This window comes from Barbus barbus (assembly GCF_936440315.1).
Source record: "Barbus barbus genome assembly, chromosome: 6".
Taxonomy (NCBI): domain Eukaryota; kingdom Metazoa; phylum Chordata; class Actinopteri; order Cypriniformes; family Cyprinidae; genus Barbus; species Barbus barbus.
Genome location: NC_136734.1, coordinates 19753596 through 19774526, shown reverse-complemented (window position 1 = coordinate 19774526; position 20931 = coordinate 19753596). Strand labels below are relative to the sequence as shown.

Below are 20931 nucleotides of genomic sequence, written 5' to 3'. Positions count from 1 at the left end.
CATGTTTGCACACTGCCTCCGAAACTTTCATCCATCATAAAAAATTCGGATCAGGTTCGATTTTCTGCATTTTTGTATCCATAGCAAGCAGGATGGAAGGATGATGAAATAAATGAAAAAACACATACGCAAATTTCTGAGTCAGTGTGCAAGGACCTTTACTCATGCTCAAGTCTAAACCTAAGGGTGTATTCACACCAGGAAAGTCCGTTAGTTCACTTGCTTTGGTCCGGACCAAATAGAATGTTTTTTTTTTTTGGTGGTGCGGTTCGCTTTCACACTGCCCTTTTTTCAAGTGAACCAGTAATTGTAAACAAAACCACACGTGTGCCAAGGTCATCAATTCATTGGACAGAAATTCTCAAGCAGGGAAAAGCAGGAAGTTCGAAAACAGGCTAATCATGGAGTTCCCTATCGATACTCCACTCGTACTGCGTCTTGCTAAAGACGCTATGGGAAAAAGCCTTTTTTCTCCTTTACTGAAGCCTTATTCAATCACGCAGTGAAACTGCACGATCATTGGTTCGTGCAGTGTGTTAAAAACGAACCAATGTGTCGGCAGCGGAGCTGCATGAGCCTATGGCGACGGAGCCCGCCAGATCCCGCCAGAATGGGCGGGGTTATCTGGCTATATAATCGGCCGTCTGGCCATAGGATCCTCAGATTTCTTCTCCTTCAGCGACGACATCTCGCCTTCGCTGATCCCAAGAAGCCGCCTCGCCGTTGACACGCCTCGCAGCTGAGCCAGAGACCTCCTGCCAGCTGAGACGCCGCTTTCACCGCGCTCCAGCCCCGCAGAAGCCCCGGTCTGTTCGCTGCCGCCATCCGGTGAGTGCTATAAAAATGCATATTTATCGGCGTTGTTGCAAATGCCGCAACAGCGAGTGTGGCTCGTGCAGGGAATCCTGCACGATGCAAAAGAGCAGTGAGCGCGCGCCGCCTGTCTGGGTCTCGCCCACGCACTGACTGCGCGCTTACTGAGACAGCTCGTTCGAGTATGAGTCTCGCTCTTCCCGCTCGCTGTCCGTCTCTGTGGAGGCAGCTCCGCTCTCCCGTTTCCCCTCTCTCAGCAAAGCTCGGAGAATGAAACATCAGAGCCACGGAGCTTCCTGCAGCGCTCTGATCCGCCGGTGTTCACACGTGAGAATCAGAGCTCCTCCTTCATTGGGTGGCTCAATTCTCTTTGGCGGACCGGAGTGGAAAGCTATGTGTGTGCGTCACTGAAACTGCGCTCACACAGGCAGCCTGCTTTCACCGAAAGCCGGGCTTTGCCCTGATTTGCTCGCGGCCCTCTATGTAGCAGGCCCCGCCTCCCCCCTTCTCTTCTCCCAGTCACCTCGGAGACAGGAACAGCGAGTGAGGCTGAGCAATCAGGTTTGAGTGATTTTTCGCGCCGGCATAGCCCCGTGTGTTTCACTCTGAATACAGCGCTTTGATCTGCCAGCGCGTGTGGATTAGCGCCTCTCATTACATTGAGTGCGCATTGTAAAATGCTGCGCTGGGCGGCCACCCCCTCACGTTTCTTTTCTCCCAGTCACCTCGGAGAAAAAGACGGTAAAATCGCATGGCTGAGCGTTCAGGCTTGAGTGATTTTTCGCGCCGGCATAGCCCCGTGTGTTTCACTCTGCATACAGCGCTTTGATCTGCCAGCGCGTGTGGATTAGCACGCCTCATTACATTGAGTGGCTCAATCCTTCTGTGCACATTGTAACATGCTGCACTGGGCGGCCCCGCCTCTCGCGTTTCTCTTCTCCCAGTCACCTCGGAGAAGGAGACAAATATTAAAAAAAAAAAAAAAAAAAGGCTTGAGTGATTTTTCGCGCCGGCATAGCCCCGCGTTTTTCACTCTGCATACAGTCTTTGATCTGCCAGTGTGTTTACACTAAGGATTAGCGCCTTTTGCAGCTCTTTGATCTGCCAGCGCTACTTTCATTATGAAAGCATCAGTCTGTCCCTGCCGCGCTCACGGTCCCTTTCTTCAATGAAGGTGGCCACGCCTCCCCTGCTCTAGTGTTTCTACTCTCCCAGTTATCTCGGGGAAGAAACTGCAAGCTCCAGGGTTCGAGCGATCAAGCTTGAGTGAATTTACGCCAGCGCAGCCCCGCGTTTCACTCTTTGATCTCGGCTCGCCTTCTTCAGTGAAGACGGCCCCTCGTCCGCTACGAGCGGATCTGAGAGGATGCGAGCGGCACTTTTGATCTGCTGGTGTGTTTACACAATGGTAATTAATACCCCTCTTCTAAGAGTGGTTGATCCTTTTAGGCAGATCGAAAGCAAGTTGTCACTATGATTATAACTGACAGCTTCAGACTCCTGACGCTTCTGGGCTGTGCCCACGGCCCAAATGGCCTCTGTCACGCCTCCAAACACCCCGTTTAGCTCCGGGTGCCGATGGCAATGAGTTTGTGGTAAATACTGTTGTGAACACTGGGCCCTTTCAAAAAGCGCCCACACAACTGATCGTTGTTATAGCAAGGAAATAAAACGCAAACATTTTCAAAAGGGAGCACATTCCTCTCCCTCTTATCACGAGCTTCAGGTCCCCGCTAGGCGGCCTGCCACTCGAGTTTATCCAGCCCCTTGCCACGCGGGCCAAGGCCTGGAGGGCCATCCCCGGAGTGTCAGAATGGGTTATACGGATAATAGAACGAGGTTACTCACTCCAATTCGCTCGCAGACCCCCGCGCTTCAGCGGCGTGGTCTCCTCTTCTGTAGACGGCTAGAACGCTCACGTTCTACGTTCAGAAATCATGATGCTGTTGGAAAAAGGAGCCATAGAAATGGTTCCTCCAGCTCAGAGCGAATCAGGCTTTTACAGCCGTTACTTCCTCGTTCCCAAGAAGGATGGCGGCCTCCGGCCCATCCTCGATCTCAGACGCCTGAATCGCGCCCTCGTGAGGAGGTCGTTCAGGATGATCACACTGAAGCAGATCCTCTCGCAAATTCGCTCAGAGGACTGGTTCTGTTCCCTGGACCTGAAAGACGCATACTTTCACGTCCAGATAGCCCCCCATCACAGACGATTCTTGAGATTCGCCTTTTACGAAGTGCATGGACGCGGCTCTTTCCCCTCTCAGGCAGATGGGAATCCGCATTCTCAATTACCTCGATGACTGGCTCATTCTGGCCCAGTCAGAGGTACAACTACTCTCACACAGAGCCCTCCTCCTCAGCCACCTAGAATGCCTGGGGCTCAGGGTCAATTTTGCCAAGAGCGCGCTGTTTCCCAGCCGACGGGTGTCGTTTCTGGGAACAGTTTTGGACTCAGCTCAGATGAGAGCTGTGCTAGCGCCGGAACGCGCTCTGGCCATTTAAAAGCTCGCAGCCTCCTTCCAGAGCGGCACCGCTCGCCCCGTCAAAGCGTTTCAGAGGATCGCCGGTGCTACAGTTGGGCCTGCTTCGCATGCGGCCCCTTCAGCGCTGGTTGAAACCACGGGTTCCGCCCCACGGATGGCGACATGATCGCCTACATATCAGGGTGAGCCAGGCCTGTGTAACAGCCCTGGTCCCCTGGAAGAACCCACGATGGTTCAGAAAGGGTGTGACCATAGGGATGGTCTGCAGCAGGAAAGTTGTCACAACAGACGCCTCCAACATGGGTTGGGTGTCCTACGTAAATCACCAGGGAGGTCTCTCCTCGAAGCGCCTCTTCCTTATGGTAGAGCGACTTCTGGAGTGGGCTCAGCTCAACTTGCGCTCGCTGAGAGCAGCAAATTGGCTGGGCAGATTGAACCGAGGAGCGGATATGCTATCACGGAGCAACATCCCCTCAGAAGAGTGGATGCTCCATCCGCAGACGGTTCAAATGATCTGGAGAATCTTTGGCAAGGCCGAAGTAGACCTTTTCGCCTCCAAAGACAACTCTCACTGCCCAGCCTATTATTCGAAGGTCAAGGACGCGTTGGCCCACGACTGGCCCAACCTCCTCTATGCATTCCCTCTGATCGCTCTGATTCCTCAGGTCATCAGGCGAATCAGGGAACAACGACACAAGGTCTTGTTGGTGGCCCCCCTGTGGGAGAACCAGCCTTGGATGTCAGAGCTGACCCAGCTGCTAACCGCAGCCCCCTGGCCCGTGCCCCTGAGACGAGATCTCCTCTCTCAGGCGAACGGTTTGTGGCACCCTCGTCCCAAACTGTGGGCGCTTCACCTCTGGCCGCTCAACGGGAGCCTACCAGCCTCCCAGAGCGAGTGCTAAAAACCATTTCTGAGGCTAGAGCCCCGTCTACGAGACGCCTCTATGCCCTTAAATGGGCGGTTTTCTCTGAATGGGGTCTAAACCGCGGTGAGGACCCCCCTACATCTGAGTTGGCGGTGATTCTGTCCTTCCTGCAGGAACTGCCGGATAAAGGACGCTCTCCCTCCACACTCAGGGTGTTCGTATCGGCTATAGCGGCCTTCCACGCCCCTATTGCGGGCCAATCAGTGGGTAGGGACAATGCTATCGTCCGCTTTCTAAGGGGTGCCAAGAGGCTGAATCCGCCTCGGCCCCTTACTGTCCCTACATGGGACCTACCCACTGTGCTGAGGGCCCTGAGGTGCCCTCCTTTTGAGCCGCTCCAGTCCACGAACCTTTGGTCACTGTCGCTGAAGACTGCTCTGCTACTAGCACTAGCGTCAGTCAAGCGAGTAGGAGACCTGCCGGCGCTCTCTGTGAGCCCCGCCTGCCTGGAATTTGGGCCAAACGACTCCAAGGTCGTCCTAAAACCAAGGCATGGATACGTACCTAAGGTACTTTCCACTCCGTTCAGAGCTCAGGTCATCAAACTCTCCGCGCTTCCTCCCTCCGAGGAGGACCGGGAGTTAATTTTGTGATGCCATGTTAGAGCCCTACGGATCTACTTTGAGCGTTCCGCCTCCTTCAGGCGCACGGAACAGCTCTTTGTTAGCTTCGGTAACCGCGCCAAAGGGCTTCCGGTCACGAAGCAGAGACTCTCTAAGTGGATAGTGGATGCCGTTACGCTGGCTTACTCTTCCTTGGCCCTTCAATGCCCCATTGGAGTACGAGCCCATTCGACTAGAGGCATTGCCTCGTCACGGGCCTGGTCTAGCGGTGTGTCTATTACAGAAATTTGTGCGGCGGCCGGCTGGGCCTCGCCGTCCACATTTGCAAGGTTTTATAAGCTGGATGTACCGGCCTTGCAGGCCAGGGTCCTATCTGCTTAGATGATTATGACTTACGTTGTGGGAACAACCCTAACGGAGAACTCTTGACTGCACGGGCACTCAAGCTCTCTGATGGGTTCCTTACATATCTCAGCCCTGAAAGTGCTGAGTATGCGAGGAATACATGGAATGACCCGGGCCGAGCGTGACCCCTACGAGCTCAGCTCGCTTTAGCCCGAGTATACTATTATACTTCCCTCTGAGCATGGAATGCTTATGGAGGTATTTTACACAGTCGTTCCTCTACCATAGCACGGCGTGATTGAATTGTGTTCCCATAGCGTCTTTAGCAAGACGCAGTACGAGTGGAGTATCGATAGGGAACGTACTCGGTTACTATCGTAACCTCGGTTCCCTGAGATACGGAACGAGTACTGCGTACTTTGCCGTGCCAGGTAGCTGCACGACTCAGTCGTCGCTTCAGTCGAAGTAAACCTGAGGATCCTATGGCCAGACGGCCGATTATATAGCCAGATAACCCCGCCCATTCTGGCGGGATCTGGCGGGCTCCGTCGCCATAGGCTCATGCAGCTCCGCTGCCGACACATTGGTTCGTTTTTAACACACTGCACGAACCAATGATCGTGCAGTTTCACTGCGTGATTGAATAAGGCTTCAGTAAAGGAGAAAAAAGGCTTTTTCCCATAGCGTCTTTAGCAAGACGCAGTACTCGTTCCGTATCTCAGGGAACCGAGGTTACGATAGTAACCGAGTACGATTTTTCATAGTGCAATTGTTATTATTTTACTGATTTTCTTTTATCAGCTACAAACGCAATATGCAGACACCTATGAACTTCAGATGAGACAATGTCATCTATACCATGTTGTAACAAGGATTTTGCGAAGACGAATAAGTGCTGCAAGACGGTTCAGACGGAGAGAGCATGCTTTTATGTGCGCCTACCATGGCATACTGATAGTAGCACTGCGCAGAACACGGATCAGGTATAAAGAAAGCGAAAGTGAAACCTAATAAAAAACGCGCATAGGAGAGCGATTGCAGGCTTTCACACGTGTAAGCTAACTGCACGATCGCCCGAAAACACCACCCCCTGCTCAACGTGATTTGTGGCCCCTAGAAATTTAAATTGTTCATACAATTACAATCACTGCTATTATTATTGCATAATGCATACTAATATGTGTAGGCATTTCATCACCCCTAATTACATAGTAAAAATCATGTTGCACTCTGCTTAGGCACGCAGTGCTTTTTCACCATATTTGGTTCGTTTGGAACCGAACCGAGACCACCTCTTCAGCTGGGTCTCGGGTTCGGTTGTTTGGTGCGCACCAGAGTGCGATTGCTGTATTCACACCTGCCCAAAAGATCCGCACCAAAGGGGGAAACGAACCAGAGTTCGTTTTAATCGAACCAAACAAAACAGGTGTGAATACACCCTAAGTTTATAATGTTGGTAACCAAAGAGTTGATGGTAGCCATTTACTTCCACAGTATAGAAAAATGCTATGGAAGTCAAAGGCTGCCGTCAACTATTTGGTTGTCAACATTCTTCAAAATATCTTCTTTTGTGTTCAGCAGAAGAAATTAAATCACACAGTTTTGGAACAACTTGAGCGTGAGTATGATAACAAATTTTTGGGTGAACTTTCCTTTTATAAGGTCACAAATTATTTTATAAGGTCACAAATATATCTTTGCTGGATTAATTTATTTCAAAAGAAAAAAAACTGACTTCAAACTTTTTAATTTTAATCAACATGATCAATGAATTGAACATTTTCTTTGGAAATGCACTGACTCAAAAGGCCGAAACTGAGCTGAAAATCTGAAAGGCCTGATGTGGGTTTTTGCTTTGTCTGGTTTTTAAAATGAGCATATTTTTGATAGTTTTCAGTCATTTTTTTTCTATACATGTAACTCTTGTTACCCAACTATTCTAAACATGTCCTGAAACGATTATCATATGTTGATATTATATTATCTTGTGTTGTCAGACCATTTTTCATTTATAGAAGTTGATCTCCTTTTTGAATGTTCTTTTTGTGTAAAATCTGATTGTCTTTCTTAGCGAGTGTTATGAGTTTGAGCAAATTACTTCCTGTTATCGCAGGAAATATCAGTATACACTAGAGCCTTGCAAAAACTATTTAAAAGATTACTCCAGGGCTTATGATTGTAGAGATGTAATATTGTGTTCTGTATTAACTCTGATGTCTGTGTATTTGTTTTGACTTTGTTTTTATCTCCTCCTTTCACCAAGGCAGCTCACAAACCTCTTTAGTTTGTTGTTCGAAAAAATGCCTCTGGGTGCTGCAAATATTGTAGCTGTTTTAAACCTTTGGTACAATACTGTTTCAATTGTTAGCATTAGTTAACTGTATCAGTATGACCGAACAATGAACAATACATTAGGGCTGGGCGATATGACGATATTATCGTATATCGACTATGTCTTGTAAGTATCGCGATGTCGATGTCAACGGTCATGTAAAAGACGATTATCGATTTTAAAAAAAAGAAAAAAAAAGACAAATGATAAACCTAGTAAATTGCAAAAAAAAAAAAAATAATTCACGGCCCCATAGTCACCATACAGGTCTTTTTGCATGCGAGAATTAAATAATTTAGTAGGAGGGTTGGGAATCGAAAAGCTGTTCCAATTTTTGAAATCAGATCAGATGGAAGGTCAGGAACCGAATTACTTGTTGTAAAATTAAATTTCGATTCTGCTTCTCGATTCCTGTATGCGCATTTATTGTGATTCCAAAAGATTCAACTGCAAGAAGGAATAGAACTCGCTTCTGCACTTGAGTGCTTTCTTCCGTGCTGCGCACACACAAAGCGCATGCACAAAAGCCACCTCTTATATACGCGAACACTGGACTCAGCTCTCTTTCTGGCATTCTTACACATTCGAATGGACAAATACACACAGAATTGTATCAAAATATCCCATAAATACAATCGGTTATGTCTTAAGTGAACGTAAAGAGTTGAGAAATAATACAAGGGTGTATGGACATGCATTGACAGCAGCTGCTGCCGCCAGTCTTTAATGTTATTCAAAGAACAAAACAAAAGAAAATCCCTCACTGCTCTTAACTTAATCACTTTTGAAACCTCGGTTTATATTTTATTTGCCTGTTTTTCGGTGCAGACTTCCATAATGGCAACGTGCATCTGCGTATGCGATTTTGGAAATGCAATCCTATTTATCCTTATTTAGGGTATAGACCTATTCTATTTTGATCTGCAGTTTAATAAAAGTTAAACAGAAAAAAGAAAAATAGTAGCACTGCATGTGTTTCTGAATATATTTAAACAATGTATAATGATGAATAACCACAAACATGAGTTATAATTAAAATATGCAAATTCCTTCACAGCATATACAGCGCACATAGTGCCCTATTTTTACAGATTTTTTTAAACAGTGTATACAGTATAATTATGTTTAATTAAGCTGAGATATAGCACTATAAATTCTTAATTCGTTTGCTACAAAACTATATCTCAGCTCAACATGCACGCGTTCGGAGTTTCGGCAGCCCAACACTGAAAATTGTATTTGTCATTTAGTCATTTGGCAGACGCCTTTTTCCAAAGCGACTTACAATTGGGGAATACAAAAAGGCGATTCATCTTGAAGAGGCAATCAGACAGAGGAAGTGCTCGTAACACCAAGTCTCAGTCATTGTTCAAATAAGTACAAGCTAGTAAGGGAAGGAGAGAAAGATAGAGGGAAAGATTAAAGGTTTTTTTTTTTTTTTTGTTTGGGATGAGGCCAAGTACTGCCGAAAGAGATGAGTTTTCAGTTGTTGCTTGAAGATTGCCCGGGATCCGGCGTTCTGGATAGGGGTGAGAAGATTATTCCACCAGCCAGGAATGGTGAACGAGAATGTTCTGGAGAGTGATTTTGAGCCTCTCTGTGATGGTACCACAAGGCGTCACTCACTAGCAGATCTCAGACTTCTGGAGGGGGTGTAGGTTTGTAATAGTGAGTGGAAGTAGGAGGGTGCTGAGCCTGTGGTAGTTCTGTATGCAAGCATCAGTGTCTTGAACTGGATGCGAGCTGCCACTGGTAGCCAGTGCAAGGAGATGAAGAGAGGTGTAACATGCGCTCTTTTGGGCTCGTTGAAGATCAGTCGTGCCGCTGCATTCTGAATCATTTGTAGAGGTTTGATTGTGTTTGATGGCAGACCAGCCAGAAGAGCATTGCAGTAGTCCAGCCTAGAAATGACAAGGGCCTGGACAAGAAGTTGTGCAGCATGCTTTGTCAGAAAGGGCCTGATCTTTCTGATGTTGTGTAGTGCAAACCTGCAGGATCGAGCAGTCTTTGCAATGTGCTCTTTGAAGGTCAGCTGGTCATCAAAGATTACACCAAGATTTCTGACCGAAGTTGATGGGGTAATCATTGATGAGCCTAACTGAATCGTGAAGTCATGCTGTAGAGTCGGAGTGGCAGGGAAGACAAGAAGCTCCGTCTTTGCCAGGTTGAGCTGTAGGTGATGTTCTTTCATCAATGCCAAGATGTCCGCCAGGCAGCCTGAGATCCGTGCAGCTACCGTTGGGTCATCTGGTTGAAAAGAGAGATAGAGCTGTGTGTCATCAGCGTAGCAGTGATAGGAGAAGCCATGTGCTGTAGTGTATGGGGAGAAGAGGAGGGGTCCAAGAACCGATCCCTGAGGAACTCCACTGACCAGTTGATGTGGTTTGGATACCTCCCCTCCCCAGGCCACCCAGAAAGATCTACCGGTGAGAAAATAATAATTTTATTATTTTGATTAATAAAATAAAAACTATAAAAATTAAAATACAAAAAATTTAATTTAAATCACCCCGCTTCTAATAAAAAAGCAGTTATTTTTATTTATTTAAAAACGGGCCAAAAGAGACCTCTGAACTAGGCTACCAGAAAAGAAAAAAAACTCAACGTTTTTGCTCAGAATTTGTTTTTAATCTCTGCATGATTTTAATCATACATGTTAAATATCAAATAGCCTACAATATAGCTCAAATAGCCTACGATATAGACCATCATGAAATGTCTACACCGGCGATAATGCCAAAAAGAAAGACAAACATCGGAAAATAGGCATATTTTATTCAAGATATTAAATGAATGAATGAATGAATGATTGAGGCATTTATTAATTACATCAACATGCATTTATCATTCTTACAATCACCGCCAGAATGTCCAACTTCACCATGATGAACTTAAAATTGGGTTCTATTATTTTTCCTCAACAGCTCTCCTCACAAAACGAAATTAATTTCAAACACAAATTTGATAAGAACAGAATGGAAATTATTAGCAACACCAACATAACAGTAAAGCTAATGTTTTCTGATAGTTTAAACACAAACTAAGAAAAAGTAAAAGTGAAACTTTAATGTGGCAATAATTAAGACCAAACTGAACGTGTTTATGGTGCATGTAGGCAATGTTGTCTCAGCCGGGGCGGGGTGTGGTGGAGGTGGGGCTTGGGTAGACAATATTATCGGATATCGCGATAATTTTTGACATATCGCCCAGCCCTACAATACATTTACAGAATGTATTAATCCTATTTTTCTTTTTTTTTTTTACATTAACAAAAACTAATAAATGCTTTAAAAATGTATTGCTCATTGTTAGTTAATTTTAGTTAATGCAATTTTTAATTAATGGGTAAATTAATTAATTAATGGGTAATTAATCCCTTTTAATTTGGGTAAAAGGGATAGTTTACCCAAAAATGAAAATTCTGTCATGAAACCCAGAAGCGTAGTAAGGACATTGGTAAAATAGTCCATGTGACATCGGTGGTTCAGCTGTAAGTTTACAAAGCTACGAGAATACTTTTTGTGCACAAAGAAAACAATAACTTATAACGAATTATTTATTCAACAATTTCAGTTGCATTGCTGTCTATGCAGGGTCAGAAAGCTCTCAGATTTTATAAAAAATATCTTAATTTGTATTCTGAAGATGAACAAAGGCTACAGGTTTGGAATGACATGGGGGTGAGTAATTAAATCAAATTCAAATTTTATTTGTCACATGCATATACATACATAGTACGACATGTAGTGAAATGTATTGTACGACTGTCCAACAAATTGTCCAACAAAATTAAGAAAAACCTCAAGTTTACAAAAATACAAATAGAAAAAGTACAGTAAACATATATACAGAAATAAACTAGCAATAAAATAAAATAACAAATAGATATGAGAATAAAAAATAGATATGAAGAATAAAAATAGAATATGATTCTATATAGATTCTATAAAAAGTAAAGTGTATGTCAGTGATAAAGTGTCCGTGTGCTGTGCAGTGCAGTAAAATGTATAAGTGAGTAAAAGGAATACTAAAGACAAAGACAAATGGTATGTAAGTCCCACTCATTTATCCTTGCGTAACCTTCTACAAATTAGTGCAGATTGTATTTGAAAATGTGCAAAGTGGAAGTGTGGGGTGATGTGATTAGAGTGGAGAGTGGTTAAGACTCCGATTGGCCTGAGGGAAGAAGCTCCTCCTCATTCTCTCTGTGTTCGTCTTCATGGAGCGGAAGCGTCTCCCTGAACGCAGCAGAGAAAAGAGTCCATTGTTGGGATGGCTGAGGTCCTTCACTATCTTCCTGGCCCTGGTCAGGCACCGCTTGCTGTAGATCTCCTGCAGGTCAGGGAGCTCGGTGTGAATGGTACGTTCCGCTGAACGCACCACCCTCTGGAGGGCTCGTCTGTCCTGCATAGTGCAGTTCCCGAACCAGGAAGTGATGCTGCCCGTCAGGACGCTCTCGATGGTGCAGGTGTAAAAAGTCTTAAGCACCCGAGAGGGAAGTCTAAAGTCCTTTAAGCGTCTCAGATGGTACAGACGCTGCCTGGCCTTCTTCACCAGGGTGCTGGTATGACAGGACCAAGTCAAGTCCTGCGTGATGTGAACACCCAGGTATCTGAAGCTGTCCACTCTCTCCACTGGAGTCCCGTTGATCGTGATCGGCTGGTATGACCGCTCCTGCTTCGTACTGAAGTCCACTATCAGCTCCTTAGTTTTGCTGATGTTCAGGTGTAGACTATTCACCTGGCACCAACTCTCCAGGTTCTTAATCTCCTGTATGTAGGCTGTCTCGTCGTTGTCTGAGATCAGGCCCAACACAACAGTGTCATCAGCAAACTTGATGATGGTGGTGGAGTTGGAAGTGGCCACACAGTCATAAGTGTACAGTGAGTACAGCAGGGGGCTCAGAACACAACCTTGAGGGGCTCCAGTACTTAGGGTGATGGAGGATGAGGTGTGTTTACCCATCCGTACGGCTTGCTGTCTGTCCTTCAGGAAGCTGGAGATCCATTGGCACAAGTATGTGCTGAGACCAAGGACCTCCAACTTGGAGGTGAGTGTGGAGGGAATTATGGTGTTAAACGCTGAACTGTAGTCCACAAACAGCATTTTTACATAATTCCCTTTTCTGCAGTCCAGGTGACTTGTTGTGGTGTGGAGGAGGTGTGAGATGGCGTCCTCCGTGGAGCGGTTATGCCTGTATGCAAACTGTAGTGGATCCAGTGTGTCTGGTAGTGATGCAATGATGAAGTCTCTGACCAGTCTCTCAAAGCACTTCATCACCACTGATGTGAGGGCTACAGGGCGATAGTCGTTTAGGCAGGTGGGCTGCGGTTTCTTGGGGACAGGAACAATGGTGGACTGCTTAAAGCATGAGGGGACTATGGACTGTTCCAGGGAGAGGTTGAAGATCTCGGTGAATACCGGTGCTAGCTGGTCAGCGCAGGCCTTCAGAACCCGACCTGTGATGCCATCTGGTCCTGCTGCCTTCCTGATGTTCACTCTCCTGAATGCCCTCCTCACGTCATGCTCCGTGATGGTGAATACGTTGTCCTCACCGGCTTCCTCAGCGTGCATGCAGTTAGCACTGCTAGCGCCGCTAGCGTGATTAGCTGCAGCCTCAAAGCGAGCATAAAAAGTGTTCAGCTCGTCAGCCAGAGAAGCGTCCGCATTCCCCGATATGGAGGGTGGTGTTTTATAGTCCGTGATGGTTCTAAGTCCCTGCCACAGGCTCCTAGAGCCGCCATGTTGGAATTGCGACTCTAGTTTCCTCCCGTAGCGCTGCTTCGCCTCCTTCACCGATCTGCGCACGCTGTAAGATGCAGCCTAATGACAGAATTAATGACAGAATTTTTATTTTTTTGTGAACTATGGCTTTGACTAATGTTAATGAGACCTTATTGTAAGTGTTACAGTACCAACATTTCTAACAGACACCACAGTGGCTGGTTGTAGTAGGTCTGCTGGATGCTGCAGATGAATTTGAATATTTAAAGGAATAGTTCACCCAAAAATAAAGATTTTGTCATCGTTTACTCGCCCTAATGTTGTTCCAAACTTGTATGAGTTTCTTTCTTCTGTTAAAAACAAAAGAAGATATTTATGCTGGTAAACAAACAGCTGGTAGCCATTGACTTCCATAGCATTTTTTCCATACTATGGAAGATAATGCCACTGGCAATTGTAGTAAAACAAAAAGAAGAAAAAAAAGGGGGGGAGGGGGGCAGGGACGTACCACCCCAGTGACAGTTTTGTACCTTTTTTTTTCTGAGAGCGTAGAGATGGTTTTGTGTATGTAGGAATGCCTGGTGCAGATTTTATCCTTCTGTTTACATGCAACTTAAACGACCAGAGAAGAGTGCAGGAGGACGTCCAGAGAGGCAGCCAGCCTGAGAGACTGTAAATAGATCTAGGGAGGGTTACATAAGGCCTCTCATGCCTGTCTGCGCTAGAAAACACTGAACGCTTAATCCCTTGAACTTGACTTCAACTGCAGTTTTGTGATTATATATGTGCACATACATATACTGGACGAATATGCACATCTGTACACACAAACAGTTCTTTCTGTCTCTGACATGTACAGTACATGGCTGTCACAAACTGACTCAAATGTTTGCGCTGTATTTCGTCTCCTCCTCGCGAGTCTAGCGATGACTCAAAGAGCGACGAGTGGAGCTGTGTTTACTGTTGCATGACCAGCTGAAGTCACTCGTTTCATTAGTGTCAGCTGCAGATGTGAAATAAATGCAAATATCAGATACACAAACAAACACAATATGTTCTGCTTTCTGATCCCTAAGCCTTTGAATTAGCAGATTGCATTTATATGTGTAACGATGCCTTAAGAAATTATATAAACTAGTTAGAATTGTTTATATATTTTAGACTTATTTCCCACTGGATTCTAAGTGTATGCTAATTCAGGCACCAAGGGATGGAAATTATCAGCTTTCTTGCATTTAGACTGTGATTGCTTGCTCTCAGTGTCAGTTAAATGCTGCTAGAGTGTTTTTTTTTTTTATTCACAAGTGATTTTCACTGTTTGAAAAAGGCCAAGACACAATTCTTTCTTTTTTTTAAATGCATGTCAGACCGTTGTTAGTAATGCTTTGATGCAGTTGATATTTCATTAATAATGTCTTTGAAACAGCAGTGTATATGGTTATATGGTTGAATGTGGTTCAACCATTCAACCATGTACAGCAGTGTATATGGTTGAATGTGGAGAAGACGAAGGAGATTGTTGTTGACTTCAGGAGAGTACACACTCAGCATGCCCCTCTGACCATCAACGGTGCGACTGTGGAGAGAGTGAGCAGCACCAAGTTCCTGGGTGTGCACATCACAGAGGACCTCTCCTGGACTAACAACACTGTAGCACTGGCCAAGAAAGCACAGCAGCGTCTCTACTTCCTCCGCAAACTCAGAAGAGCCAGAGCCCCGGCCCCCATCATGTGCACCTTCTACAGAGGCACCATCGAGAGCATCCTGACTAGCTGCATCACTGTGTGGTATGGCGCTTGCAACGCATCCTGCCGCAAGTCACTTCAACGCATAGTGAGAGCAGCTGAGAAGATCGTTGGTGTCTCTCTCCCCTCCCTCCAGGACATTTACAGCACCCGTCTCACCCGCAAAGCCCTCCGCATTGCAGGTGATCCCACCCACCCGACACACAGCTTCTTCAGTCTGCTGCCATCAGGGAGGAGACTGCGGAGTCTCCAGGTGAGGACCAGCAGACTGAAGGACAGCTTCATACATCAGGCTGTCAGGAAGCTGAACTCTCTCCCGTCCTTGCCCCCCCCTCCCCTCTTTTACCCCATGCAACACTGAACACTGATACTACGACCCCCCCCCCCCCCCCCCCCCCAGCTCCCCACATCCCCAGGACCCTTCCACCCCCCACCAACTTAAAAACTGTGTCCAGCACCTGTCACTTGTGCAGCATTGGACTGATCACTACCTCATCCAGCATTGACTGCAAACTACCTCTTCGGATAGTCTGATAAAAAGACTGTTCTCTTGTCACTTTAACAGACTGATTAGCTCTTCTTGCACTACACGTATATATGCACAGTTTTGTTTTTTATTTAACTGGTTTGCACTCTATCTATTCTGCCATGTACCTTATGCCACTTTATTTATCTCTTTTTTTATTTTTCTACAATATCCTCAGACTGATAAGATCCTCTTGCACTATATATATACACTCTATACATATACACATATATCTGCACAGTTTTGTCTTATTTAACTGGTTTGCACTCTATCTACCATGTGCCTTATGCCACTTTATCTATCTCTTTCTTTATTATTCTACAATGTCCTCATTTGTATATCTGTATAGTTGTATGTACATATGTTTAAACTGTATTTATCTGTATTTGAACGTCTACTGTCAGTGTCTTAAATGTTAACTGTATGCACCAAGGGTCTGAGAGTAACACAATTTCAATTCTCTGTATGTATGTGCCGTACATGTGGAAGAATTTACAATAAAGCAGACTTGACTAGACTTGACTTGACTTATGCAGGGATTGCAGTAATAGTTTATTCCGCTATATAAAAAAAATAGCTAGTTGCTTTTAACTTTGATGACGTTATTTATAATTGGATGTACAAGAATTTGTGTGTACACACACACACACACACACACACACACACACACACACATATTCTATTCTATTCTGTGTTTTATTTATTTATTTGTGGACTTTTCTTAAGTTGTGTTTTACCATATTTTTCCCTCGTCTTCACTTGCCATACTTAACTGTAACTCTAGGAAACAACAAAAAAACAATACATTTAACATGAAATGCATATGCTATTCTACGCTTTGTGAAGCTGCTTATGAATGTCACATGCTAACCAGCTCACACCATGCATTTTCCCTCAGGTCATTATGACAATAGCTGATTCAACTCCTCTCACACCTGCTGTTAAGCGGCTGTATGTGTTTATTTGCCTTGCAGATGGCCTCAAGCTGCATATTGCTCAGACTCTCCTAACCTTGTACCTGTTTTATTTCACGATGCTTGTCAGCATTTGTGTGTTAGCAGTAAAAGTTTGCTGTTTCTAATACAGAGCAGGTGCTCTGATGGCTATATCTAAAAGCAGGCCTTTTGTGGTGGTAATTTTTTTTCCTGAACTTCATATTTTGCAGTCCCCTCCATAAGTATTGGAACAGTAAAGACAAAATTACTCTGTTGGATGTGGAGTCAAGACATTTGCAAATATGATTAAAAGATGAATATGAGACAAATCTATAGAATGTCACATTTTATTATTAGCCGTTTCAACACACACGTTTTACCAAATAAAAAGAACAGCACTTTTAGAGTTCATCCCACTCATTGATGTGAGCATAAGTATTGGGAAAGTCGAACATAAGGCAGATATAAAAGATTAAAAGCTATTATTTAGTTGCAGATCCCTTGCACACAATCGCAGCAGTGAGTCTGTGACCCATAGACATCACCAGACTCTTGGTCTCATCCTTTGAAATACTTTCCCCAGCCTTTAATGCAGCCAATTCCAATTGTTGCTTGTTTTGGGGAGTTTCTGCCTTTACTCTCCTCTTCAGCTGGTGAAATTCATGTTCAATCAGATTTAAATCTGGAGATTGACTTGGGCAATCTAAGACTTTCCATTTCTTTGCCCTTATAAATTCCTTGACTGAACTGGCAGGGTGTTATGGGTCATTGTCCTGATGCAATATGAAGCACTTAATGCAACAGGACACAGCTGATCACTTAGAAAGACCTGTGAGGAAACTGTTCCAATACTTATGCTCACATCAGATAGGGTGATGAAACTCTAAAAGTGCTGAACTTCTTAGCTGGTAAAACATCTACAGTATGTGTTGAATCGCCCAATAATAAAATGTGACATTCTGTAGTTTTGTCTCATATTCATCTTTGTAAATGTCTTGATTCCACAGCAAACAGAGCAATTTTGTCTTTACTGTTCCAATACTTTTGGAGGGCACTGTAGATTGTAGTGCTTTGGACAAATAAGGTAGAAAATAATGTCTGAACTGCTTTTTAACAAATGGTTATTCTTGTTTTGTTTTTTTTGTTTTTGTTTTTTTTAGCAATATGCATTCAAATTAAATAGAAAGATTTAATTATTTATTTCTTTAAAAATAACAAGGTTAATTATGACAAGCATTGAACACTGCATTTTGTGGTAAAACTGAGATTATTTCTCTCCAAATTGTGAGTGTGGTTATAAGTGTCACAATTTTAAGGAATGTTGTATATATTTTTTTTTATTGGACAAAAAACAGATGGTAAGAGGGTTGCGAAGAAAATGTGGGAAACGGGTAAATAAAATTAGGCAATAATTAAAAATAATTAAATAGATTCAACAGATTTTGTCAAGATGGTGACATTGTTAGAATTTTATTGTTGAATACAGTTGAGAAAGTTAAGACGTGAAGTGAGACAGGCCACAATTAATTAATTTTGATGTGTTAAAAATAGCTGCTTTTCATACAGCTAATTTACTAAGCATGAAATAGTTAGCATCAAATAAATTTTACAACAAAAAATGCCTGTAATGCTTTAAAATAGGACACTAAAGGGCAGTCGTGGCCTAATGGATAGAGAGTTGGACTTGTAACCCGAAGGTCGTGGGTTCGAGTCTCGGGTCCGGCAGGGATTGTAGGTGGGGGAGTGAATAACCAACACACTCTCCACCTTCAATACCATGACTGAGCTGAGACCCTTGAGCAAGGCACCGAACCCCCAGCTGCTCCCCGGGCGCCGCAGCATTGGCTGCCCACTGCTCTGGGTGTATATTTACTACTGTGTGTACACTTGGATGGGATAAATACAGAGCACAAATTCCGAGTATGGGCCACACACCACTTCTCTCTAAAGTAGACTATTTATGGAAAGTGCCTGTAGTACAGTTTGAAGTTCAGTAGGTTCAACACAGACTAACTTCTCAGTTTGTATCTGTCTGTTTATCTCTTCAGCATTATTTCCTCGTTGTCTTCGGGCATGATGGACAGAAGCCTCTGGAACTGCGGACAGAGGAGGAATCAGAATGTGATGAATGGGTGGAGGCCATCCAGCAGGCCAGGTAGTGTGACTGTGTGTATTTGTTTTTTGTATCTTGCTCAGTCAAAGATAATATTTAGAAGCGCTAAAGAAGCTTTACTCTTAGGCTGAAAGAATAAAATCATCATAATACGAAAGAGACATATCAGAGCAGGTTAAGTTAAGCGCATTGTGCATTTATCCCTGTCACTGCAGAGCAGCACAGCAACAAATAAGCCGCTCTGAGGTTGATAGCACTGTTGTTCTCCTCTCCCTGGTGCTCAGACATGCAGCCTAAGATCAAACTTTGCAGTCATGTTTTATACAACTCATCTCCAGGAGACAAATCTCTAAAGAAAGCTTAAACTGCTTTATTTGTTGTATCACAGATCTGCCTTAGAGCAAGACTGAATATTAAGCTGTCATTTCAGACTGTGGAAGCCCTGTTGCCATGCACCAATCTTTTATTTTTTTTTTTTTTTTTATAAAAGATGTACCAGCCCTTTCTCACTTGGTGCCCTAGGCAAGATCACTTAAAGATAACCTTTGGCAACTTGAAAACTTTTTAGTAACTTAGTAGTTTATTATGCATGTACAAGTCTTTTTGCTGGGATTCATTTTTCCCCCTTTCTGAAATGGGTTTTAGTAAAAAAAAATTCCAAGTAGACAGTTGGACAAGTTTATTCTATTCTATTCTATTCTATTCTATTCTATTCTATTGTATTGTATTCTATTCTATTCTAACTTCCCAGCATTTCTTTTCTTTCTTTCTTTCTTTCTTTCTTAATTCTTTCTTTCTTTAAGCTTCTTACATAATATTTTCCATATTATTTGTTACATTTACATTTACATTTAGTCATTTGGCAGATGCTTTTATCCAAAGCGACTTACAATTTGGGAATACAAAAAGTGATTCATCTTGAAGAGGCAGTCAGACAGAGGAAGTGCTCGTAACACCAAGTCTCAGTCATTGTTCAAATAAGTACAAGCTAGTAAGCGGAGAGAAAGATAGAGGGAAAGAGTTTTTTTTTTTTTTTTTTTTTTTTTGAGTTTAGGATGAGGTCAAGTACTGCCGAAAGAGATGAGTTTTCAGTTGTTGCTTGAAGATTGCCAGGGATCCAGCGTTCTGGATAGGGGTGGGAAGATTATTCCACCAGCCAGGAATGGTGAACGAGAATGTTCTGGAGAGTGATTTTGAGCCTCTCTGTGATGGTACCACAAGGCGTCACTCACTAGCAGATCTCAAACTTCTGGAGTGGATGTAGGTTCGTAATAGTGAGTGGAAGTAGGAGGGTGCTGAGCCTGTGGTAGTACCAGCTGCCACTGGTAGCCAGTGCAAGGAGATGAAGAGAGGTGTAACATGCGCTCTTTTGGGCTCGTTGAAGATCAGTCGTGCCGCTGCATTCTGAATCATTTGTAGAGGTTTGCTTGTGTTTGATGGCAGACCAGCCAGAAGAGCATTGCAGTAGTCCAGCCTAGAAACGACAAGGGCCTGGACAAGAAGTTGTGCAGCATGCTTTGTCAGAAAGGGCCTGATCTTTCTGATGTTGTGTAGTGCAAACCTGCAGGATCGAGCAGTCTTTGCAATGTGCTCTTTGAAGGTCAGCTGGTCATCAAAGATTACACCAAGATTTCTGACCGAAGTTGATGGGGTAATCATTGATGAGCCTAACTGAATCGTGAAGTCATACTGTAGATTTGTTGCTGTATTTGGCAATATTGTAATAGTTAACAATAGCTTTATTTACCCGAAAATATATGTAAATACTTCTAAGACAGTGACTAGGTCTAGTGGTACAGTTTTCTTTTAGCATATATATTACATTACATTAATGAAGATGCTTTTATCTAAAGCGACCAAAAATGAGGAGCATAATAAGCAATTCAATACAGAGCCAACAAAATTCATAGTATATAATGCCAGGTTTATTAGAAAGCTACGTCAGGAAACAAGCTAGAATAGAGGTGAAATGCAGAAAAGAAAAGAAACAGGGATCCTGAGTTAAAATCAGTTTTTTTGGGGGACATGACACCATGACAATAATATTGTTTTTTTGAATATGTATCCAAACTCATGTAATTGGTTGAGCCGGGCTGATTAGGATGCTCAAGCAATGTTTTGAAAAGCCTCAGTGTTTACACTTTTTGGGCTAATGTTACGAATGGCTTATTTATAGTTGTGAAAGTATTTTGACATTGAGATAATTATACGCTTCGCTTAAACAATGAAACAAATACAGTTTTAAGTCTGAGTGGGGAAAAAAAACAAATTTATGATGTTATGACAATGGTTTGTTGTTGTTAGCAACTTACGCAAAGAGACACACACACACACATACATGCACCTAATATTCTGCAGGCACACAAACCCACAGTGATTTAAAGCACTCACATGCTGACACTCTAGAGATTTATACTCCTCATACA

At 43.8% G+C, this 20931-nt stretch overlaps 1 protein-coding gene across 1 annotated transcript in view; it reads left to right on the top strand.

The window, feature by feature from the left end:
- Positions 1-20931, top strand: part of LOC306870736 (ras-specific guanine nucleotide-releasing factor 2-like) — a gene marked incomplete at its 5' end in the record, with an annotated part of 78886 nt that overhangs the window by 17974 nt on the left and 39981 nt on the right. The window contains one exon of the mRNA XM_079418162.1: positions 18441-18547. Within this exon, the coding sequence (XP_079274288.1) occupies positions 18441-18547 (107 nt within the window). The remainder of the gene's footprint in view (positions 1-18440; positions 18548-20931) is intronic.